The sequence below is a fragment of the Petromyzon marinus genome, chromosome 51 (genome assembly GCF_048934315.1).
Source record: "Petromyzon marinus isolate PM22_M1 ecotype Great Lakes invasive population chromosome 51, UKy_Petmar_22M1.pri1.0, whole genome shotgun sequence".
Classification (NCBI taxonomy): Eukaryota; Metazoa; Chordata; class Hyperoartia; order Petromyzontiformes; family Petromyzontidae; genus Petromyzon; species Petromyzon marinus.
In genome coordinates this window covers 13657263-13683114 of record NC_133717.1, presented here as the reverse complement: position 1 = coordinate 13683114, position 25852 = coordinate 13657263, and the positions used below count along the sequence as shown (strand labels likewise).

At 49.0% G+C, this 25852-nt stretch overlaps 1 protein-coding gene across 6 annotated transcripts in view; it reads right to left on the bottom strand.

The window, feature by feature from the left end:
• The window catches only part of LOC116953412 (uncharacterized), a 58942-nt gene that overhangs the window by 29779 nt on the left and 3311 nt on the right, over window positions 1–25852 (bottom strand). For 5 of the 6 annotated variants that reach the window (XM_032973597.2, XM_032973596.2, XM_076075001.1 and 2 more), the window contains 2 exons: window positions 16459–16551; window positions 13612–13775 (listed from right to left, as the gene is read on the bottom strand). In XM_032973597.2, coding sequence (XP_032829488.2) covers window positions 13612–13775; window positions 16459–16516 — 222 coding nt within the window. In that variant the 5' untranslated portion in view covers window positions 16517–16551. Of the gene's footprint in view, window positions 1–2411; window positions 3015–13611; window positions 13776–16458; window positions 16552–25852 lie in introns of those variants that run through there. The other variant, XM_032973600.2, reaches the window with a different exon arrangement.

Sequence of the window (25852 nt, the reverse complement as noted above, 5' to 3'; positions counted from 1 at the left end):
TTTCGATCTATAGTGACAGATTGTCAATAGTCGGAAGTGTAGATGTGGGAGTAAATGAGTACAGTACAACAATAATGTTACTGCACTGTGTTCTGTTGTTCCTCCTCACAGCTCCACAGCTATTACAGCTGTCTTGGATGGCGGTTGCCCATCCGCTCACTATTCAAGCTCAACTCTGCTTAGCTTCTGAAATCTGAAGAGATCAGATGCATTCTGGGAGATTTGTTCATAGGCTCATTTCTGAAACATTTCTCAACGTTGGGACAATTTTCGTCCTAACTATATGCAGATACATTGTCTGAAAAATAATGTAATAGTTATTTAATTCAAATGCCATTGTCAATCCATTGCTGGATGAAGGGCTCCCCCATTCCATCCCGGGAAAAATTGTTTAAATATTAATTTCGTTCCGTCACGGTGCGTTTTTGCATAACGCCAAGTTGAGTAAACATGGGGTCCGTTTCGCTACGTCGAAACAACGTTCAGGTCCGTCGGCCAAACGCTGCCGGCAACCACAGTCGATCGAATGTTTTCGAGGCCACGCCCTGCTAACGACGGGATCAGATTGCCGAGACGGGGTGCTGCGGGTGGCGGGGTCCAGCCTTCCGCTTCACCAATTGTTGCTGGGAAACGTTGGCTCTCTAAAGGCCCACGGGGAAAAAAAAAATATTTTTATTTTTAAAGCGGTGGAATTGACGCTGGCACAGTGGTTGCAACGGTCAGCTCGGCACTTGACTTGCAAACCCAGAGGTCACCAGGTTCGAATTGATCTCCCGGCTCTGCAGTTAAGCGGCGACGGGGAATATTCCATCTACAGCACCCGCCCCGCCCCGCCGCCTCTGTCCACCGAGCAGGATGAATGCTTGGGGTAAAGTGTGGGTACTCCCACCTCCATCATCCAAGACATCAGACCAAGCGTGGCAGAGTTGGCCAAATCCCCGCCCCCCCCCCCGCGGCGCCCTCTTTGAGGTTACTCCGGTGCAGGCCTTTCCGCCGGCAGTGGCACGAGCAGGCAGTTGCAGGGCCGCCCCTTCTTAACCTCTGTTCTACCCTTCAAAGTGTGCGAACAGACCGTCGTTTGTTTACGATTATATCCATCGGCAGCAATGCACTGCAAAGGCTCGTCATTTTGACAAAGCTTTCAGGATAAATTATTCATCGTCGGTGTAATATGTGCGCCGGTGTGATTTCATCAGTCTAAATCGTGTACGTACAGTACGTGCCAAATAACACACACACACCTTCATCACGTACACACCCAGCGAAGGCATTGTTAATATTTTAAACATATACGCATTCGCGTTTGTTACGTTTTAACCACCAAAAACCCACACGTTATAACGGTGCAGCAGATATGTGTGTATGGACGGTATTATCACCTATGGCCAAATCGCCCAGAATGCACCTGATGTCATTAGACCTCTGAAGCGAAGCTGGGTTGAGCCTGGACAGTGCTTGGACGGGCGACCAGCGTGCACGACAGGTTGCTATAGGCTGCTGCGGGGGCCTTCCTGGTGACCAACAGAGGTAGGCGGTGAAGCAAAGCCCCAATGTTGTACTGTACTCCATGCCACCACGTCTATGCTCCTCGCCGTCAACCCGCACTGACCAGCATGGTGAAGTACCGTTAAATAACCCCCCCCCCCCCCCAGTCCCCCAAGGACCCGCACAGCATGGGGAGGCCCTCATACATGTGCTGCACGTGTGCAACACATGCTGTTTACTCACATGTAGAGGAGCGGTGCCCACCATAGGAACGTGGAATTTCCACCGCTGGCCCAAGGCCACCAATGAATGGGCAAAGATCACTTCTCCACCGCTTGAATGAGCCGGAAGAGACACTTTTGACTGGCTAAAGGCGCAGCCCTGCAAGTGATCGCTCACGCCACTGCAGGCGGAGAGGGCCTGCACTGGCAAGGGACCTCAAGAGAGCCCCACTAAAGGGTGTTTTTGGCCTACTCTTCCACGCTGGACAGACACTTTTACTAAACCTCGAAAATGTACTCGTTTTTACACAAAATTAATTAAGAATTATTACACCAAATAACATGTGGCTTAAATTTACTTCGTGTCAATCTAGAATCATTATTATCGTTGCCAAATTCTGCACAGGCTTAACAGGCCAAACGTATGTGTGGGTTTACCTGGTTACTCCCATATCCTCAATGAAAACCAAACATCCCAATGCAGGACTCTCCTGAACAACAGCCTAGGGACTCAGCGAAACCATCGTGAACAAATACATGGCATTATGATCATTATTATTTACTACGTAGAATATTCACAGAGCTTACAAAACCAAAGAAGACGAAAAACGCACACTGTACTTATAAAAAATAATAATTCAAACTACGTACATTATACATATTACACAAAAGCATGTACTGCAATTAGATCAACACAGACCTTACCTGTAATTCTGTGCAGCTTGAAACACAATGTCTCGTCTAAATTATAGTCGATTTGAATTAGAACACTCGAACCTTTGCATGAACAGCCGCTGCAAATCGAATGTTCCCTCCGTGAAATTTATTTAAAATATTTTGGCCGACGTTTCACAACATTGCGCTGGTCCCGCCTGCTCCACTGCCGCGTCCCGTGTTCGGGCAGCGAGATCGCACGGCATGTACAAATGCAAATTCCTTCCGATAACAAATCGAGCCCAGACTTGAGAACTAATCTCCCATCGCGTAAAACCAACGTGGGGGGGGACAAAGCCTATCCTATCGCCGCCGGAGCGGTCCGTCGAATCGCCAAATCCTCACCCACCGCTGCAATTAACCGTACATCCAATTAAGACTGCGACGCAAAGCCTCCCAGCTACAGATCGCCGACAGCGCTTGCACAAACGCACACACCCCTTTGATGTGCTCCTCAATACGCCCGCTGCGGGCTTCTCGTCGCACACACGAGCGAGTGTGACGTCGCTGGAAAACGATTCCCTTCCGATGAGGGGCGGTGTCGCTCTCGGCTTCAGCAGGGAATGAGCAAGTGTGGGAAGGCGAGGGAGGGATGGGGATGGCCGGAGTGGGAGGGATTGCTTTGCGCGTGGGTCCACGATGGGCGTGGTTTACTCAGACACACTGCACTGCAGAACATTTACTGTTGCTACCGCCTTGTCCCATCGATCGGAGGGGCGCACAACAGGGCCTGCTACATTGTACGTATTGAGAGCACCGCCCCCCCTCCCCACATCATGGGTACCCTGAATATTCTGTCTGTATGCACGTTGAACTTACTTTGCACCACAAGTAGCCAACCGTGCTCGTCGGAGGTGCGGGGGAAGGACAATAAACTGTCTGTTGTCCGTCACTGTCTTTTGAATATCTCTGTGTCCCTGTCCCTCTTCTTCTCCTTTGTGTCTCTCTGTCTGTCCGTCTGTGTGAATCTCTGCGTGTGTCTCTTCATTGCTCCTCTGTCTATCTGGGTTTCTCTGTGTTTTTCTCTCCCAACTGTTTTTGTCTGTATCTGTGTCTATTCATATCAGTATAGGTGTGTGTGTGTGTATCTGTCTTCATCTCTCTCTGTATCTGTTTCTGCCTCTCCTTCTGTCTTTCTCCATGTGAGTCCGTGTCTGACTTGTTCCATCTCTCTCCACCTGTACCTCTCTTTGTATCTGTGCCAAAAGTCTGATTCCTATATCTGTTTATATGTGTCCGTGTATTTTTCGCTGTCTCTCTGTGTCTCTGTTGCCTCTCTCCCTCGCCACCCCCTTTACATTTCTGAATCTCTCTTGTAGTCTATCAGCTATCTCTCTTCATGTCTCAGTCTGGTGTTTCTCTCAATGTCTGTGCATGCACATCCCTTTCTATAGGCCTCTCTCTCTCTTCACGTCTTTCTCTGTGTTCGTCTCAATGTCTCTTGTCTCTCTCCACGACGGTCCCATGTATCTGTGCCATTACGTTTCTCCCGTTTGTATTTGTCTCTCTCCATCGTGTTCTCTCCATGTCCCTCTTTCTCCAACCCTCTCTGCAAGTCTGCCTCCAAGGATCCTTTTCCAAGGTGGCTGGGTTGCTCAGAGGTCACAGCTCTACAAAAGCTGCCACCGCTGTCATTATGGGACTGTGACTTGATGGGTCTCAGCCGCGTCACCAATGATGTGCAAAAACCACTGCAGTAAATTCGGTTACATTTCAGCTCGAATAATTCCAAGTGTTGGTTTGACTGTCGTGAATGTAACTCTCAGCTAGGAAAGTGTCGTCTTCCCTACCGTGCCGAGCAGAGGGTCACTTGAAAGGATCTCAGAGGCAGCTCTGGGATATCCGCTTCCGCAGGCCGTTCCTGAGCACGACGCATTGCACTGCTCTGCGTGAGGTGCCAATGGAAAGCTTGGGTCCTTCGACACGATGCTAATACAATTTGTGGAAGAGACTATCATTATTTATCTGTACGGCTCCTCTTCCTCCTTTGGCAAGACGCTGCGTTTTGCACTGCGACGGTGCTGACATCACATGGACTACGGTAATGCCCCTTAAAACACTCCTCTCCTCGCACAACGAGGCAGCAGCTTCCAGTGCTGAGAGTCTGTTGGCAAGGCCAGGCTCTATGGAATTTTCTATTTGCGAGGGTTTTTCCCTAAAATTAATCAATCAACATTCATTTACTTATTTATATTTCGGGTGTAAAGGGCATCTCAAAAGTGCTTTGCTTTGAAACTAAATTCTAGCGAAGGAAGTCACAACCACGAAAACGGACGTCTCTTCTCCAGCAGCCACACACTGACATCTGTGAAACCGGGGGGAGTGTGTGAAACATTTAAAGCTTCCATCATGAGAAAGAAACAAGGGGATGATGCTGTAGTGTCACGGTCAGCAGCAGCATGAGAAAGCAACAAGGGGATGCTGCTGAAGCGTCACGGTCAGCAGCAGCAGCATGAGAAAGAAACAAGGGGATGATGCTGTAGTGTGACGGTCAGCAGCAGCATGAGAAAGCAACAAGGGGATGCTGCTGAAGCGTCACGGTCAGCAGCAGCGCGTCGGACTCTGCAATCCAGAGGTCGCCGGCGCGGCACTTGAAAACGACGGTGGCACGTTTCTTAAAACCTCTCGCCACCGACTCTCTCCATGCGCACAACCACAGTCAGCTGACGGGCGACCGGTCGCGTTTGGTGGGGTAAAAGCGTGGGCACTCCCGCCTCTTCTCGGCACGTCCGGCTAAACGTGGAAGAGTAGGCCAAAATACACCCCAGTGGGGCTCTCGAAAGCTCCCTCTCGTGGAGGCCCTTCTGCTCTGGATTGACAAAGGGTTGTACATCGTTAGACGATATTAATAACAAAGATGCATGCATTATTAATAACGAAACAAACCTGTTCTGGGCCCGTGGACGCATGATGAATAATCTGGCAAGCCAGTACAATTTGTAATGGGCTTCAAGGGAACACACAAAGCCACCGTTGGCTTCCTAGGAAGGAGCCACTTAAGATTATCGATCGCAACGATGATGACGAGGCGAGTCAACAGCCAACCTAAAATTTCCACTCGCAACATTCCAACCGTGAGCGATGACCGCTACGCTCGGTAGAGGTGCAGCCTCGCAACTGTCTGTGCTCACGATACTGCTGGTGGAAGGCCCCACTACTCGAGGAAGCTCAAGACAGTACCTTGAGGGTATTTGGCCTACTCTTCCACGATGGCCAGACATCACGGAAGCGGTGAGGGTACCCACATTTTACCCCCAGCACACGCGACCTGCCGGTAAATTATCTGCGGAGTTTGGTGGGGGGGAGGGGGGGGGGGGTTAAAAACCCGCTCCATCGTTTCACCTGCCGCGCCGGGAGGTTGCGTTGAACCGGCGACCCCTTGATTGCGAGTCACGTGTGCCTGACCGTTACTTCATGGCAGCATCCCTAACCGCGATACGCTTCCGAGTCAAAAACAACGTACGTTCTGTACAATTGAATATGCGAGAAGGAAAAAAATCACGCAAAATGTACGGAATATGTGGATACACGTCTCCAATATACATTTGGCCTCGTATTTAACCGGATGGCGGTAACGCCACCGGTCCACGCCGCACGACGAGACGATGGGGCGTGGTGCACGAAGTGCAACGTCGCCAGATGATGTCATGCAATGATGATGTCATGCAATAACATCATCATTGCATGACATCATACAATGACCTAATCACTCCTCCCCCACCACCGTAACGTTGTAAGGATTAACACGATAACGGCACGCCGTGGTGGTCAGAATAATCAGCTCGGCAATTTGCTTCAGCCGTATTCACAAGGGCAAGAAAATATTCCGTGTGCTCGTAATATTTGTGTACGTCTCTGTGTAACGCACAGCCCCTACTCCAACGAGCCACCGAACGACAACCCTCCTCATGCTGCGCTGGTCGTGAAGGCTGGGTTGGCGATACTTCACCACGCAGTGTGGGTTGGTGATGGCAGAGATCGCGTTTGGCGTTGGCCGTGGCCGAGAATTAGAAGTCGCCGGGTTCATAGTGCAGCGCACGCCCGAGCTATCACATTTATTTCCCTTAGCCAGGCGAGAACTCAAGAGGCCCTGGATAAGTCTCATTTGCAAGAGTGATCGAGAGTTACTGATAATGGCAAGAAAAAACAATCAAAATCAGAACGCAAGTAATACCACAGCTACACCCAATTTGAATATTAATAAGGGAGACATTTGTAATCCGTAATGTTGTGCATCACATTATGATTCATAAGAGGTTCTTTCGGGTAAGATCGAATAAACCCCCCAAAAAACTATTGTGGATAATATTGGTCGTGAAAGCCTACGTGTTAAACTAACATTATTATGGAATATTGTTTGGAAGTAGGTAGGTGGGGGTGACTCATAACCACAAAGCATTAAGCATTTAATCTGCCCACATTATTGATTGTATGTGTGTACCATTAGCATGCCAATGGTCTAGTGAGAGCCCGTGTATGGATGCATTATTCATTACAGGGCATGGCTGCATTATTTCACCAGTCCAAGTAATACAACTCATCACTGACATATTACAACATTGGGTGCATTACATAACACAGCTGAAATAATGGGAGCAAGTCTTAAATTTTGATTTAAAGCTTTCGTGACTGCAGTAATTCATATTCTTAACTCTTTCGGTAAAGTCACGTTGAAGGGAAACAATAAAATAATAAAATATATATAAAACAATAAAAATTCTCACGATGTTTCGACCATAACACAAACGGTCATCATCAGGTGTGGAAAAAAACCAACGGCAAGAAACATTTGAAAGAAGTGCCGGTTTGCATTTATTTATTTTTAAACGGGGTTTTATTTATTTAATAAAAACGTTAGCGCCACGGGCAGCGATTTGGCAGTGTGTTTAGAAGGACGAGTCTATCTATGTTCTGAAAAGAGGAGGGGGGAGACGAAAAAGTAATGTATGCTGTCTGAAAGCCACCGTAAGCGTTAACAATCAATTAAGACCTGAAATGGTTTATCAAATCCTTCCAATGATTGCTAAGCCAGAATCCATCTTCTCGGTTTAAATTGTCTCTGTGCTTGTATATGTGAATAGCCTCATGAACGAATCTCTCGTGGTAGCCAGATGGCTTACAAGCACGTACACCAAGCTCTTAAGGCTAATGGTTACTCCGACTATACAATCCGCAAAGCTATCACTCAAACCATGAAGAAGGGCCCTCTTGAGGAGCCTTTCAAAACCATCACTTTACCCTACATTGCAGGGATCACAAAAAAGATCTCCAAAATCTTGAATAAACACAAGATCCAGGTCCGTTTCAACACATTACAAAAAATCCGTGATCTGGTTCCGTCTGTAAAAGATGTGATTCCGGACATACAGTACCCTGGTGTCTACAAACTAAGTTGCCTCTATGGTAGTAGTTACATTGGAGGAACCAAACGCCATGTCTCGAACCGCATTCGTGAACACGAAGCAGACCTTAAACACGGTAGGACCAACACCTCGGCCGTGGCAGATCATTGTTATAATTAAGTAGGCTTACATGACATTGACTTCTCCAAGACAGAGGTTCTTTGTAAGCCATCTGGCTACCATGAGAGATTCGTTCATGAGGCTATCCACATATACAAGCACAGAGACAATTTAAACCGAGAAGATGGATTCTGGCTTAGCAATCATTGGAAGGATTTGATAAACCATTTCAGGTCTTAATTGATTGTTCACGCTTACGGTGGCTTTCAGACAGCATACATTAATTTTTCGTCTCCCCCCTCCTCTTTTCAGAACATAGATGGATGCGTCCTTCTAAACAAACTGCCAAATCGCTGCCCATGGTGCTAACGTTTTTTTTAAATAAATAAAAACACTTTAAAAATAAATAAATGCAAACCGCCACTTCTTTCAAATGTTTCTTGCCGTTGCTTTTCACACCTGATGACGACCGTTTGTGTTATGGTCGAAACGTCGTGAGAATTTTTATTGTTTTATATATATTTTATTATTTTATTGTTTCCCTTCAACGTGACTTTACCGAAAGAGCTAAGAATAGGAGCAAGTCTTGTTTTTATTCCACCCCCGCATCACCTCTGTTCGCCTAGAATCATAAATGGGTACACCAGTCAGTCGATAGGCAGGTTCGCGTGGGGCGAGGTAAAATGCGAGGTGGAAGAGTAGGCCATAACACCCTCGAGTGGGGCCCACCAGAGGGCCTTCTGCCAGCAGTGGAATAAGAGAGCAACTGCAGGGCCGCAGCTGTGCGTTTTTTTACCGTTTATAAATAGACTAGCTTTACTACCCGGCTTCACCCGGGACTTGGATTCACCACGCCCGGCCGCCTTTGTCACCCCAATGGCGATGTTCACACACCACACCAGTTACGCGTTTGAGGTTGAGGCTGAGTCGACCTAGGGGAGGCCCAGGACCAGTTCAAATATTCGTCACCGGTGGTGACCGTGAGCGGGAATCGAACTCGGGTCGCCGGGTTCGTAGCGCAGCGCGCTAACCGCTACGCTACAATGCGTTACGCTTCCACATGCGAGGGTCACATGACAGATTTGACGTCACAGCTCACTTGCCGTGCAAAAAAAATGCATTGAGCCCCCCCCCTCCCAAAAAAAAGTGTATTTTTATCATTTTTGCATGGTGTACAGTCTGGAAAGTACCCACGTGGCAAATTTCAAGTTTGTTGCATGTCGGGAAGTACGCTAAACATTTTGAACAGACACACAATCACAACTTTGCCTTTTATATATATGGAGATATACAGCATTGCACACATACGTAACACGTGCGTTTAAGATAGCATGCCCTCTCATTTGTACAGTACTTTTGTTAATCCACTGCTAGGTGATGGGTGTCCTCACGTTGTAATGGTCATGGGGACCGTTTTACCAATCTCGGTTAGTTGGGATTTGTCAAATTTCTCCATCTCTTGTCGATATCTGCTCAATCCAATCACTGGGCTGGTACCACCACTTGAGAGGGATGTACTATCAAGAAGGGCCATTGCTCAGAATGTCAACTGTTTCATTTGTTTTTTACATCTAGGCTTTTAAGGCAGTTAAGGTTTTTTTTACGTTTCTGGAGAGCAGGGGTCTGTCTACGTGTCACGGTGGTACAGGACGCCATGGGCCAGTCCCCACCACTACGGAGGACAGGTCTCTGAGTGTGCGTGTGGCAGTTCACTACGGAGGACTGGTCTCTAAGTGCAAGTGTGGTGGTTCACTATGGAGGACGGGTCTCTGAGTGAGTGTGGCGGTTGAATATGGAGGACGAGTCTCCAAGTGCGAGTGTGGCGGTTCACTACAGAGGACGGGTCTCTAAGTGTGAATGTGGCAGTTCACTACGGAGGACGGGTCTCTGACTGCATGTGGCGGTTCAGTCTGGCAAAACAACCCCCTACCTCCTCGTTGGTGCTGGACGGCCACGCTGTGGTGAGCAGTGCCGTGGGGGGAGGGCCAATATAGATTGGCCATTCCCCTCATGGCGTTTGTAGCCACCACAGCAGCCAAATGGTGGCTCTGGATGGGTGCGAGGGGTTGACAACCTCTCCATCTTCAAATAAATTACAATACCACGGAAGACAAATCTAATTAAGCTTTTGCAGGAGGCCCCGGGGGGACAGGCGTCCGTGACGTCTCCTGGCCAAACCCCATTTGGCGGAGCCAGGAGGTTGAATCCTTACCCTCGGGATTCCTCCAGAAACAACAAAAAAAACACTGTAGGTGGCTACGTGGAATGTACCAACGCTCATAAACCCGAGGCGAGGAGTAGCGGTCGTGGTTACTTATGCCCCACAGAAGGCAAACATCCGTGGAGGGATGCAGGCAAAGCCGATGAGTTTGATGCCTTCTATGACCTCCTGTCACAGGTGCGAGCTAAAGTGGCCCCTCGGGATAGAGTCATCCTGCTCGGTGACTTTAAAGCCCGAGTTGGTCATGATGATGGCACTTGGTCTGTAGTGATTGGAAGGCATGGGCCAGATCATCTCAATAACAATGGTAGGAGCCTGCGAGATTTTTGTGCAGCCCATGGGCTTGTAATTATCAACACACTATTCCAGCATCGGCGCATCCACACAACATCATGGATGCATGCCGGGTCCAAGCAAGAACATCTGCTTGACTACTTGGTGATGGAACATCGGATGCGGGCCCATGTCTTTGACACCAGGACCTACCGTGGAGCTGATCTGTCCACTGACCATCGATTTGTCATCTGTAAGATGCGCCTGCCATTCTTCCACTCCGGTGCTGGGTGTACACCCAGAACCCCATTAAACCAATAGTGGCCTGGTCTCAGCTAGGTAATGAAAATTGCAAGTGAGAATTTCATCATCACTTGCGGGTGGGGTTGGCATCGTCCCCCACTCTCCTTATGTCGAGGGGAAATGGGCGAGGAATAGGACTGTGGCTCATGCAGCTGCAATGGCTGCATTGGGTACACGGTCCAGACCTCCCCAGAGAGCCTGGCTGACAGGGGTGTTCAGGCTGGCTGAGAATAAGCGACAGGCCAACTCTCAACGTCTACAGCATCCCACGTCAGAGAATGAGGAGGCTTACCAAAACCGTCGCTCGGAGGTTCAGAGAGCCATAAGGCACTGCAAGGATGGGTGGTGGTCACGGGTTGCTGAGATGGAATCTGCCCCAGTGGCTCGCGACAAATCGCTCTTTAATTCCATCAAAAAAGTAACTTGCAGCGCCACACATTACCATCATTAGGGGAAAGAACAGTGATCCAATCTCCAATCCCCAGGAACACGTTTGAAGATTTGCTGAGCAATTCTGTGAGGTCCTGGGGAAGGGAAATCCCTCTGCCTGGAAAACATCGTGGGCCAAAGTGGGGATGACCCTGCTGAGGCTGCGGTGCCTAAAATATTGGAGGAAGAAGTCACCCCCTGTGAGTGGCTGGCTGAGGTGCCATCTGTTGAGGAAGTACTGAAGGCGATCCAGAGTCTGAGACCAGGAAAGGCACCGGGCAGAGATGATCTCCCAAGCGAAATGCTGAGGGAGGGTGGCGTTTGTGCACAGACTACCCTACATGCCATCATAACAACAGTCTGGACCACTGGACAGGTTCCGCAGGATTGGAAGGATGCCCTGGTGGTCCTTCTCTTTAAGAAGGGGGCCCGCACAGACTGTAACAACTATAGGGGCATCTCACCGCTAGTGTGCCGGGAAAGGTCCAAGCAAGGACTATTCAAGATCGTCTTGCCAGGCACGCTGAGGAGAGGCTTGCGGAGCCCCAATGTGGTTTTAGGAAACGGCGGTCCTGCACAGATGCCATATTTTCTTTCCGTCTGCTACAGCAGAGATTCATAATAAAGGTTTTTGGGTTATATCGCGTTTATTTATAAATGTGTCGTAACCCTCCACCACCCGACACGGCCAATCAGCAATAAAAGTGTCACGTTGACAAAAGACAAATTATTCACTACTTTAGCCCACCGGTGTGTTGAAGAGTGAATCCACATTTACAGTTTGAGTACTCAAACTGTACTCAAACTGTAAATGTGGATTCACTCTTCAACACACCGGTGGGCTAAAGTAGTGAATTATTTGTCTTTTGTCAACGTGACACTTTTTTTGCTGATTGGCCGTGTCGGGTGGTGGAGGGTTACGACACATTTATAAATAAACGCGATCTAACCCAAAAACCTTTATTATGAATAATATTGGTCGCGAAAGCCTACGTGTTAAACTACAGCAGAGATGTATGGAATTCCAACAAGACCTACATCTCTGCCTTATTGACCTGGTCAAGGCCTATGACACCATCAGTAGGCCGGGCTCTGGGTTGTTCTTTGTGCTTTCAGAGTCCCTGACTCTCTGCTCACATCATTAAGGACCTTCATGATGGTGAGTGGGCCCGGTTAAGACTAAGTGGCCGGGAGTCGGAGCCATTCCCTGTTCACCTTGGGGTGCGACAAGAATGTCCTCTGGCTCCCACATTTTTTCACATCTATTTTGACCACGTAGTTCGTGAGGCCTTCAATGGCTGTACTGGAGGAATTTCCAATATAGTACAGATACAATGAGAGGCTGATCCAAGCCCGGGTGCGGTCAAGGGATGCCTCTCTATTGGTCAACCACGTTATGTATGCCAATGATCTGGTAATTGCTGCTCACTCAGACGAGGAGTTGGAGGCGCTGCTGCTGAACCTAGAGTGTGCCACTAAGAGGTGGGGCCTTACCATCAGCCCCACCAAAACTAGGCACCTGCATGGGTATTTTGTACCATCAGACACTCCACCCCCACAACTCCCAATTGGTGATGGGGCAGTTGTGGAGAGAGTGGATAGTTTCCCATACCTGGGCAGTCTACTCATGACCGGTTCCAATTTGACAGCAGAGGTCTCACTCCGAATCAGTCGAGTGGCATTATCATTTCATCGGTTGCGTAACACTGTGTGGAAGCGAGCTGGTCTGTCGCCCCACACGAAGCTTCGGGTCTTCTCGGTCAGTCATGCCCTCCCTTCTCTACGCTTGCGAAACATTTAGGCTGGCCTGCCTACGATCCATCCTGGGTTTAACCAGGCTGGATTGTGTGAGGACAAAGTCCCATTGGTGAGCTCCTCCAGCAGGCGAGGCTGCGTTGGTTGGGTCAAGTAGCCCGCATGCCCAGTCACCGCATGCCTAATGAGCTTTTGTTCGGCCGGATAGAGGGGGCTAAACGGGCGCGGCACGGGCTGGAGAAGAGATGGAGTGATGTGGTACAGGAGGACGTGGAGCTGAGTGGACTTGCCGATGACTGGTACCAGCGGTGTCTAGATCGGCCTCTGTGGAGGAGGCTCGTGAAGGATGTTACTGGGCAGTTGGAGGCAGTCGCCATCCAACAACAACGGAGGGCGGAGGAGCGACGCTCACAACAACGAGCAGAGCGCCGGGTAGCTAAAGCACAGCAAGTTGGCACAGTAGGGGGCACAGGTGGTGCATCAGCCAGTCATCTTAGTCGTCTCAGTCAGTCGACCTGTATCATCTGGGTCTGCCCCTTGACCTCCTGCCAGTGGGCATTCGACACTTCACGTGGCCTCAACGTGCACAAAGCCTGGCACAAGCGCCGTGGTGACATCACCGCCACTAAGTGGCAAATGGCGGTTGTTGTGGCGGTTCACCATGGAGGACGGGTCTCCGAGTGTGCATGTGGCGGTTCACTACGGAGGATGGTTCTCTTGAGTGCGTGTGTCGCGGCTCGTGCCGTACCTGCTCCACCGTGGTCAGGTGCCGCCGTTTCTCGTCGGCCGCCGCTCGCCGCTTCTCGTCGCGCTCCCTCTGCTGCTCGACGCGCCGCCTACGCTCGTCCCTCTGCTGCTCCTGGTGCAGGCGAGCACGCTCCTCCCGCTCCTGCCACGCTCGCTCCCGGGCGGCTGCACAGTGCGAGCACAACGGCACGGGGCCAGCGGTATGAATGTTGTCGTTGTCGTTGTGTGTGTTTATCCGCCAACGCTTCGCCGAGTCCCGCGAGTCCTTTCCAGGAGGCACCTGCCATGTTGTCGTGGTGGCGGGGTGACAATACTCACATGGACTCCAATTTAATAATTTTGCGCGTAATGTTTTGAAATGTAATCAAATTCGGACTGCGATGCCGGTGGCCCACATTTGGTCTAACTCTTGCGAACGGCGTCACGGGATCGTTAACGTCCACTGTAGAGGGGGCGAGTATCTTCGTGGTTGATACGCACACTGCAGTATTAATCACGGTGGCCGCTGGGTTTCGAACTGCGAACCTCTGCCAAGCCACGTGAGTGGCGGCCTTCGCCAGGGATCGATTCCAGTCGGGTCCGCGTGGGGTCAGTGACATAGAGATCATCCCCCCCCTGCCCCGACTGGCAGACCAATGCCCGCTAGCAGGCCAGGTGCTGAGTCATCCTTGTGCCACACAGCGACAGCTGCCACTGGGGGGTGCACTTTCATGTTTGAGACAAGAAGCGATGCAAGTTGCCGGTCGCTAGTAAAGCAATCAGCAAAAAAAAAACATGATCAGCAAAGCACACCTTCTAGCTATGGCTGTGGCCACGACTAGTTAAGTGCCACCTACTTCCAGGTTACCAGCTACCGGGAAAGTAGTCAGTGAAAATTAACTCTATCGCTGTTTCATCCTCGTTAGCAATCATCGTGCTCTCTGCATGCGCAGGATAGATCCAGTGGTTAGGATTGTGCCCACTTCCGCTTATAATTCGCCGATTACGTGGATCATCGTCCTCGAGTATCCGCGGCAACGACTGCAGTGGTATGGCAGTCGCGTCAGTACGAATGTCATCGTTGGCATCGTAATCATCCCATTGCAGCAACAGCAGCATGCCAGCAGATGTCAACATCTTAATCAGCAGCAGCAATAATGGCGAAAAGGCAGCACTGTTAGCAGTAGCCGGATCATTAGTAGGCGTTAGCAGTAGTGTCATATGAATCATTTGGCGGGACCCCGGGGTCCCGCAAAAATCAGGTCAATAATTATTATTTTTCAGTCCGCCCACTCGTGATCCCGACAGCAACGCGCCGCCCGCCCAGACTCGCACCAACAAGCACCAGCAGCAGCAGCAGCAGGCGGCGATCAACACGATGGGCGCCACCCCATCGGCCAAACGCAAGCCCCGGGGGGCGTCCGCCGCGGTCGCGCGCGGCGACGACGCCCTCCGGTCAGCCGTCGATCCTCAGCTTCTTTGCTAAGGCGAGCCCGCCCCCGCAGTGAATTTAACGTGTTTATGTAATTTTTCAACTTTTTACGAAACTTAGTGCCCCGAGTAGCTCTCGACGAGTACAATCGATTGACACTAGTTTTGTTGTCGGTAAGGCAAAAACTCGTGTCGCTACGCGGTTTTTCCCACCCCGGGGTCCCGCCAATTGCTTGATATGATGAAAGAATATAAATGGGAACTGCAGCATTATTATTTCACTTGTTTGCCCAGGAGAGCCCCACTGAGTCTCAAGACTTTTTCAGGATCCTTCCCTTGTATTCACCACAGCAGGCAAATGTTGCGATGCTTCATCTCAATTTAATAATTTGCGTGTGCATTTTTTTTTTTAGCATTGGGATGTTTGGCCCATACCAGTTACACTGTATGTTTTTGGTATGACAGCCAATATTAACAATACCAATATCACCATCATCATTATCATCAGTAGCATAAGCAGTACTGTATCAGTAGCAACAGAGTACTGTAGTAACATTAATAACAGTGTTGTATTATTAGCATCAGTGCCATTATAATGAGCAGAAGTATTGGCAGTAGCGTTGTTCCTAGCAACAGGAAGGGCAGCAGCGATATTATCACTAAGGGTATTATCATCATCAACAGCAGCTTAATTAGCTGTAGCCGCAGTATCAGTAATAGCAACTGCAGTAATCCTCTTAGCAGTATTTGCACTGTAATTATTCTTCATCATTAACATAGTCATACTTTTTTGCACTGGTAACATTTAATTTATTTTCCCGAGAACAAGTGTATTTTATGATCATCGCATCATAGAACAAATACGGTCACCGCATCACGTGCTTTCAGATGCACTTCTGCGGCTGTCTGGAACGCCCTTCCTTTCTTTAGAACTGCTTTTTGTGTTTCGCTTGTTGTCTTTCCTCCGCACCTCCGATTAGCACGATCGCCTATGTACGGTGCAGAAGAAGTTCAACACACACATAGGAGAGGCGATGTCCTGCTGCCACTAAAGCTATTCCAAGTCATATTAGGCATGCTGATACCATCAAATCTTTAAAATAACATTTAAAAATCTATACGTTGACATGGCTTGCCATCGAACAAAGACGGTCACTGCATCACGTGCTTTCAGATGTGCTTCTGCAGCCATCTGGAACACTTTTTTTTCCGATATTAGGAAGCCACTGGAGCTATGCACTTTGAAATCATCTAGATTGAAAATGCATTTATTTACAACTGCTTTTTGTGTTTAGTTTGTTGTCCTTCCCCCGCACCTCCGAATAGCACGGTTCGCTACGTGCGGTGCGAAAGAAGTTCAACATACATACGTACGTCTTGCGTACATTCATTCCCCGTCCCATGGAACAGACACAATCCCACCGATGTCCCTTCTCACCCAGCAACTTCTCCTGCTCCTCGCGTCGCTCCTTGGCTTGTCTCAGCTTGTCTTCCATCTTCCCGTTGGCTCCCTCTAAGACGGAGATGGTTTCTAAGAAGGAGCACAGACACACACACGCACGCACACAATCGATCTATGAATAAGTAACAATGCAGGAATAAGAACCAAGCAAAGCACTCCGCCTTCGCATAGAACCACCACGTTTTGTTTTTGTCCGCCGGCCAACGGGGCCTTCCTCACCAACGCTGTCCCCGCTCCATTTTTTTTAAGCGGGCTAACTCTCTGCTGGTTTTATAACTTTCTCATCAGCAGTCCTGCCTGTTTAAAAAAAAAACCCAGCAACCCAAAAGCGACTTTGGTCAACAGACGTTCGAGTCAGAAGAGCACTCCACCTTCGCAATAGGGTCTGGTCACGACGGGTTAAGGGATTGCAGACGGTAGATAGCAGAGCAGTCGAATGTCAGGAACGCGTCCGCTTTATTGGACCAATATGTTTAAAACAATGAAAGTATCTGACGTCCCGTGGCTTTAGAAAGAGTGCGGCCACTGCCAGCGACGCCTTTGGTGACGCTAATCTGTTGCGACGAGGCGAAGCCCACGCAGGCGTGATCATCACCTAAGCTTCTGATCCCTCGCGCAAGTGAATTTCACAGCAGCCACTCGGGTCGCTGCTGTGATGACAGAGGAACGCACTGCGATACACTGCACCGCACTGTATAGATCATCGCATCGTCCCGTTTCGGAAAATTGTCCCCACACCGCCGTCGATCGTCATTGCTCTTTGAAATTTCCTAAAATAAAATTACCAACTCGAGAATTCATGTTTGTGGTTAAATAATGTAGATATTATGCATTAAAATTAATGTTTTGTGTAATGCATTTCGGAGTAATTGACTGCATGGTAATTACTGGACGTCATCATTGTACTAATTGATATGTTACTGGCAGAATGTACATCAGAATCAGAATCAGAAAGGGTTTTATTCGCCATGTAAGTTCACACCGACACGGAATTTACTTTGGCAGGATGGTGCATACATTCAACATATAGGAATCTAAAATCTTAAATAAGTTTTAAACAAGTCTTACTATAATAAGGGTTAAAAGTCTAACACTAAGGGGCTGAAGTATATAAAATTAAATAAATATCGAATATAAAATAGCTTTAAGATATAATTTAAAAATACAAATAGGGAAACATAGTTAATATCAGCAACGTGTCGTTATGTAGATCAAATGTTAAAAACAGTGTTAGCCCTTGGCCTTGTTTAACAGGCCAGCAGCAGATGGGAAGAAACTGTTTTTATGGCGTGAGGTTTTGGTCCTGATGGACCGAAGCCTTCTGCCGGAGGGGAGTAGCTGAAACAGAGAGTGTCCAGGGTGGGAGAAATCGGCCATAATCTTCCTCGCTCGCCTCATAGACCTTGTCGTGTGCAGGTCCTCGAGGGTCGGTAGATTGCAGGCAATTACCTTCTCAGCAGTGTGGATGATACGCTGCAGTCTGCTCTTGTCCTTGGCAGTGGCAGCAGCGTACCAGACGGTTATGGAGGAGGTGAGGATGGATTCAATGATCGCTGTATAGAATTGCACCATCATTGTCTTTGGCAGGTTGAATTTCTTCAGCTGCCGTAGAAAGTACATCCTCTGTTGAGCTTTCTTGGTGAGGGAGCTGATGTTCAATTCCCACTTGAGGTCCCGGGAGAGAATAGTGCCCAGGAAGCGGAAGGACTCTACAATTTTTACTGGGGAGTCTAACAGGGTGATGGGGGTGAGTGGTGCTGTATTCTTCCTGAAGTCCACAACCATCTCAACTGTCTTTAGAGCATTTAGCTCTAAGTTGTTCTGGCTACACCAGGTCACCAGATTGTCAGCTTCCCACCTATAGTCAGACTCATCCCCACCAGAGATCAGCCCAATGAGGGTGGTGTCATCCGCAAACTTCAATAGTTTGACGGACAGATGATTGGAGGTGCAGCTGTTGGTATACAGGGAGAAGAGCAGAGGGGAAAGGACGCAGCCCTGAGGAGTTCCGGTGCTGATGGACCTGGAGCCAGAGACTTGTGTTCCCAGCTTAACGCACTGCTTCCTGTCAGACAGGAAGTCTGTGATCCATTTACAGGTGGTGTATGGCACGTTCAGCTGGAAGAGCTTGTCCTGAAGCAGGGCAGGGATGATGGTGTTGAAGGCAGAGCTGAAGTCCACAAACAGGATCCTGGCGTAGGATGCTGGGGCGTCCAGATGCTGTAGGGTGAAGTGGAGGGCCATGTTAACTGCATCGTCCACAGACCTGTTGGCTCTGTAGGCAAACTGAAGGGGGTCCAGGAGAGGGTCTGTGATGGCTTTGAGGTGTGCCAGGACCAGGCGCTCAAAATACTTCATTACCACAGATGTAAGGGCGACCGGTCTGTAATCATTTAGTCCTGTTGGCCTTAGCTTTTTGGGCACAGGGATGATGGTGGAGGACTTGAGACATGCTGGTACATGGCATGTCTCCAGGGAGGTGTTAAAGATGTTGGTGAACACCGGAGACAGCTGGTCAGCGCAGTGCCTGAGGGTGGCTGGAGAGACAGAGTCCGGCCCGGCTGCTTTGCGTGGATTCTGCCTCTTGAAAAGTCTATTAACTTCTCCCTCCTGAAAGGAGATAGTCGTCTCTGTAGTATTGGTGGGGGATGGGGCCTCTTGGGTTGGAAGGGGTGGTTCAGGACAGTCCAATTGTCTTTCAAATCTACAGTAGAACTCGTTCAGGTCGTTGGCTAGGCGGGAGTCGTTAGTGGTGTGGGGGGCTCTGGGTTTGTAGTTGGTGATCTGCCTGAGCCCTCTCCAGACAGAAGCAGCGTCGTTTGTAGAGAACTGGTGTTTTAGTCTCTCTGAGTACAGTCGTTTAGCCTCTCTCACCGCTTTGCTAAACCTGTTCTTCGACTCCTTGAATCTGTCTCTATCTCCACTCCTAAACGCTTCCTCCTTCTCCAACCTCAACCTTCTGAGCTTTGCTGAGAACCAGGGCTTATTGTTGTTAAAGTTCACCCTGGTACGTGTTGGGATACAGCAGTCCTCACAGAAGCTGATGTAGGACGTCACAGCCTCTGTGAGTTCATCCAGACTATTGGTAGCAGTCGTGAACATATCCCAGTCAGTACAGTCTAAGCACGCCCGCAAATCTTCCACAGCCTCACTGGTCCACTGTTTAGATGTCCTCACAGCAGGTTTACAGAGTTTTAGTTTCTGCCTGTATGCAGGAATCAGGTGGACCATGGCATGGTCAGAGTGTCCTAGTGCTGCTCGGGGGACGGCGTGGTAGGCTCTACTGACTGTAGTGTAACAGTGATCCAGAGTGTTCCCTTCTCTGGTTGGGCATTTAATGAATTGTATGTATTTGGGGAGTTCGTGGCTGAGATTACCTTTGTTAAAGTCGCCAAGTACGATAACCAACGAATCTGGATTTGCTCGCTCCACACTCAGAATCTGATCGGCGAGCATGCGTTGGGCCTCTTTAACCTGAGGACAAGGCGGCAAATAAACTCCGACCAAAATGAGCGACGCGAACTCGCGAGGCGAGTAAAACGGTTTACAGGTTATAAAAATTGATTCAAGGAGTGGAGAACAATGTTGCAGAATCACTGTGACATCTACACACCAGCCACTGTTAATGTAAAAACAAATACCACCGCCTTTCGTCTTGCCGGAGAGTGCTATGTCACGATCCGATCTTACAAGATGGAATCCTGCTAGTTGTAGCGAAGTGTCCGGAATCAAATCACACAGCCATGTTTCCGTGAAGCACAATGCAGAAGCTGAAAGAAAGTCTTTGTTTTTTACCATCAGTAGCTGAAGTTCATCCATTTTGTTGTACAGTGAACGTACGTTGGAGAGGAAGAAGCTCGGAAGCACTGTTCGGATCCCGCGTCTGCGTAGCCGTACTAGAGCCCCCGACCGTTTACCCCTTGGGCGGCGTTTCGTTGCTTGAGCAAAGCCTAGCGCGGCATTGACTAGAATGCCTACTAATTCTGCCGCTGGAAGCAGAAAAGTAGGAATTAAATCCACAGGAGTTGTTTCCCTGATATTTAAAAGTTCGTCTCTTGTTAGAGAACTCCGAAAATCTTGGCAAAACACTGAATTGACAGACAAAACAAGACAAAACAGGGCGCACCGACCGGCTGAGGCTACCATCATCAGCGCCATCTTCGCACCAGCACGGGTGTGCTGAACAGCAGGACTCTCTCACCAGCACTGGTGTGTTGAACAGTAGGCCCCTCTCACCAGCATGGGAGTGGTGAACAGCAGGCCCCTCTCACCAACACGGGTGTGATGAACAGTAGGCCTCTCTCACCAGCATGGAAGTGAACAGCAGGCCCCTCTCACCAACACGGGGGTGATGAACAGCACGCCCCTCACACCAGCACGGGTGTGATGAATAGTAGGCCTCTCTCACCAGCACGGGTGTGATGAACAGCAGGCCCCTCTCACCAGCACGGGTGTGTTGAACAGCAGGCCCCTCTCACCAGCACGGGTGTGTTGAACAGCAGGCCCCTCTCACCAGCACGGGTGTGTTGAACAGCAGGCCCCTCTCACCAGCACGGGTGTGCTGAACAGTAGGCCCCTCTCACCAGCACGGGTCTGTTGAACAGCAGGCCCCTCTCACCAGCACGGGTGTGCTGAACAGTAGGCCCCTCAACACGGGTGTGCTGAACAGCAGGCCTCTCTGACCAACACGGGTGTGCTGAACAGTAGGCCCCTCAACAGCAGGCCCCTCTCACCAGCACGGGTGTGCTGAACAGCAGGCCCCTCAACACGGGTGTGCCAGGCCTCTCTCACCAGCACCGGTGTGCTGAACAGCAGGCCCCTCTCACCAACACGGATGTGATGAACAGCAGGCCCCTCTCACCAGCACGGGTGTGCTGAACAGCAGGCCCCTCAACACGTGTGAGCTGAACAGCAGGCCTCTCTCACCAGCACGGGTGTGCTGAACAGCAGGCCCCTCTCACCAGCACGGGTGTGCTGAAAAGCAGGCCCCTCTCACCAGCACGGGTGTGTTGAACAGCAGGCCTCTCTCACCAGCACGGGTGTGCTGAAAAGCAGGCCCCTCTCACCAGCACGGGTGTGTTGAACAGCAGGCCTCTCTCACCAGCAAGGGTGTGCTGAACAGCAGGCCCCTCAACACGGGTGTACATTATAAGAAAGGTAGATTTAAATTATTAGAAGAAATGCGGCTGTGAAATGCAGTTGAGGAACTGAAGAATATTTTTGTTCATACAGCAACGCACAAAGACTACGCAAAAAAACATATAAAACAATTACAAAGCTATGTTGAATTTATTTTGCACCGCAAGTAGTCAACCAGGCTAATCGGAGGTGCGGGGGAAGGACAATAAAAACCTAAACACAAAAATATCGAGTATGGTGAAATATGACATCGAACTGTGGTGGTGCACGCACGTAACACAGCGCTGTGCAGTTTGGTTGGTGGATCACCCAGAGATCACCACGTGGTGCGAGACTCCCACTGGGCTGCGAGGTGGCCAGGAGATAGCAGTGCAACAATACAGTTGCCGACCCAACCGCGTGGACCTTTTGTGCAATGGCTTTTCTCTGGGTAATCCGTCTGCTTACCTTGGCAAAAAAAGGACAACTCGCTGTAAATGTAGATGGCCAAACATCTTAACACAGGAGCGTCCCAATAGAGTCTCGACACTTCATGAGGCTTTCTGGGTATGGATTTAATTAAATAATTCCCGTAAGCTTTCATGAATGAAATCACTATATTTCAACTAACAGTAGCGTAGGTCGCATATCCGACTCGCTGGGGACTGAGGTCTACGTGGATATGTGAACATCTATAGACAGTTAATTGGACAGGGAGATTGTGATAGTTGGATATGTGACGTTGGACTAACTTTCTAAAACGACAGAAGAACACGTTGAAAAATGCTGCTGTTACTTATGAATCTCATCATTGTACAAGCACATCGTCCGTGACAAAAATAAACCATGGTGATTATGATCGAGTGCATGAATAATGCTCTCAATAACTCTAAAACTTCCAGTGAAGAGCATCACAAATTCGTCACGTTGCACGAGTCCATCGGTGAAGTATGACAGCAAATTAAGGGATGCCGCAGATTTCTACTGATGGTATAATGTTCCATTGCAGCGCGTGGGCAGAATGTATCATCAGCCCTGCTGCTCCCTTGCACAGACGCGGGGGGGGGGGGGGGGGGCTTTGCCATTGTGTGTGCTTACTGCGTCTGCAAAATTAGCTTATGCCATTACGGTCCGCCATGGCCGAGCCAACTTGAATGGCAGAACAACAAAAACCCCTTCCATTAGTCCAGAGAAGATTATTACAAAATTAAGCAAAGTACTGTTGTGGCAGTGATGTCGCTGTCATCATCATTATCATCGGCCGTGGTCAATCCACTGGTGGATGAAGCCCTCCCCAAGCTACAGCCATCTCCTGCAATCCCACCGACGTGACAATCTGCTTAACACCTGAACAGGAGCTACTTTCAGAACTCCATCTCCGCAACGGACGCGTCCTCTACCACGCGTTCTGTTCCTTGGCTGCCACTCCGTCAATATCCTTCAACCAATCGGTTGTAATTGGCAACATGCCCTTCTGAAGCTCATTAATTTCTTATCAGTTCAAATTCCGTGATCTCTTTCCGTCTCCCAAAGTAATACCCATGCATGCATTATCTTCACGCTTCTTGAATGCACTTAACATTTTTTTTGTTAATGTTCATGAACCGCGCGGCACCACGGGTACAGTAGCTCGCCCATCGTTTACAAATGATAATTAAAATAAACAATTCATGCTGTCATGTCTTCATCGTCAGGAGCGATTCTCGATCAGCTGCTGGACGAAAGCCTCTCCCCGGACTTGTCTCTCCAACCCTGCAATGCCACAGCCCATCTCACTCCTGTACTTGACCCGATATCATTGCTCCATCCCCGCAGTGGTCCTCCTCCCAAAGCGGTTGAACGGAGGCTTGCGCCACTATGCCAGGTTTAACCGAGTCATAATGATCATTCTGTAGATGTAACTGGTCCCTGCCATGGGAATGTGGAATGTCCACAAAGTGGCGATACAGCCAAGCGCAAGCGCATTTGCCGTTTGTTGCAGGGGTTTGTGTTTCAATTATCTGCGTGCAGTTTATCCGATCTGCGGACTAACCGCGCACCTGACATTTTTACATAAATTAATAACTCGTGGACTTTCCCTCAAGCCCCAATTAATAATTTCAAAGGTTATACATTGTGATTTTTGGAAATGTTTATTGCAAGCCACGTACTTGAATCAACCCAATATGTGCTCCGGTTAATCCAAAATCCACGTGATCGCTCTACAGTACAGTAGTTGCAAATGTCTACAACAGTGGGTGACGTTTGATGTTGATTGGCGTGGCTCTGCTGTCACCCACTTAGTGGGCAGACTCTTCTGCGTGGGAGCCAGAAAGTGTTATCACTGAGTACGCGCGCAGTGATAATAAATTCAATTTTCTTCACCTAAACTTAATGTATACTTATATTAGTGGTTGTTGGCATCGAGATACAATGAACATTGATAGTTTTCGATTATCCGCGATTTTCAATTATCCGTAGCTGTCCTCTCCGTCATCAGCGCAGATAATCGGTAGTCCACTGTACTTTCATCCTTGGAAATTCAAAAATAATTGTTATTAGGAAATTATGACATAAGTGGCTCCGGTAACGCGAGGACAGCATCTGCCAGTGCCCATGGATCGGATACACCGAGGTTAAATGAATCTAACATGGCAACACATTCATTTCAGAACGACTAAACGTGGTGTTTACGTTACTCTAAAAAGATCGGTAAATCACAAATGAATGGTTATCAACCCAACACTCGTTCAACAATTTTTATTTTAACCAGATAAGGCACAATGAGCTATATAGTGCTCTTTCAGAAGCGACCTGGCCACAAATAACATTCGAATGAAGTGGCTTATCGTGTGGAAATGTATAGCGGCCAAACACTCTAATACGCGTGACGTTGATTCATCATTGTGGAGGGAAAAACCTGAAGACTTGGAGAAAAATCCACGCAACCACGGGAAGAACATGCAGAACTCCAAACGTACAGGCGTCAGGGTCGGGATCGAACCCAAGCCCTCCTGTATACCCCAACGCCTCTTCGCTGCTGTCGCCCCCTCAGTGTGAAACTCTGTCCCTTTGCACATCCGTAACATAAAATGCACTTTGACTTACACGAAATATCTAAAGGCCTCTCTTTCTGTTTAGTCAGGCTTTCGAGCAGCCCTTGAGCTTGGCTCCGCGCCTCTGAGTTGTTGACTCGACCTGCAAAATGTGTCGCCTTATAAATGTCATAATTATTATTACCAGGCAAAGTCGTGAACATCTCGCCACTTTGGTGCCCTAATCACGCGCAATTGGTACGCCTGTGCGATTGAGAGCTGGGCATCAACTCTGAATGTCCAATGTTTACAGCTGGGACGATTCGTCTATTAAGTCGATGAAGCTAAAATAAATGTGCATATGATCGATCACTTTTTTGTGGTTGATTAAATGAGTCCCTTTAAAATAGGCGCCCACACCATCACCCAAATTTTGCCTCCCAAAGGCAGGAAACCCCCGACAAAGCCACACCCGGCGCCAATAATGATGCGGAACAATGATGCAAATGACATTGCCGATCCCCAACCATTACCTCCCGTCCAGCGGCACACTATTTTACGTACAAATATATAAATATCCGTGTTATCCCAATTAGTCAACTGAATTATTGGCAATCGATTGCTCACAGAATCGGATAGCCCAGCTCTGGAAACATTTAAGCCCACTTTTGTCACAATTACCAAGTGCTGATTCAACGGGTCACTGGGATGACGCCGCCGCCACCATGATGCTATAATCATGATGAGTGGATTTAATGGGTTTGAGTTAATATTTTTAATATTTTTAAGAAATGCTCTCATGGGTCCTGGCTGATTATATTGTGTAATAAACAGTTGATGGCGATTGCAGCGTTGGAATTATCGTGCAGCAATCGGAAAATAAGATTTGCAGTAGTGTCCTCCTCCACCAAGCCTTGCGCTGTGACCTTGTGTTGTTAACGTGTCATAGCCACTAGCGGTGATGTCATCGTATCACAAAGACGAAGATCCCCTGTGTAGCCTTCACAGACTGTAGGGGCAAGTGCTGTTAGCGAGCAGCACCTATGAAGGCCGGCACTGTGGCACACGAGGGGGTGTGTGGCCAGCACCACGCCCGGCCGCCTTTGTCTCCCCAGTGGCGTTGTTTACACGCCGCACCAGGTGCTCATTTGAGGCTGAGTCGACCTAGGGGAAGAGGCCCAGGGCCGGTTCGGATGATCGTCACCGCTGTTGTCCGTGAGCGTGAATCGTAGCGCAGC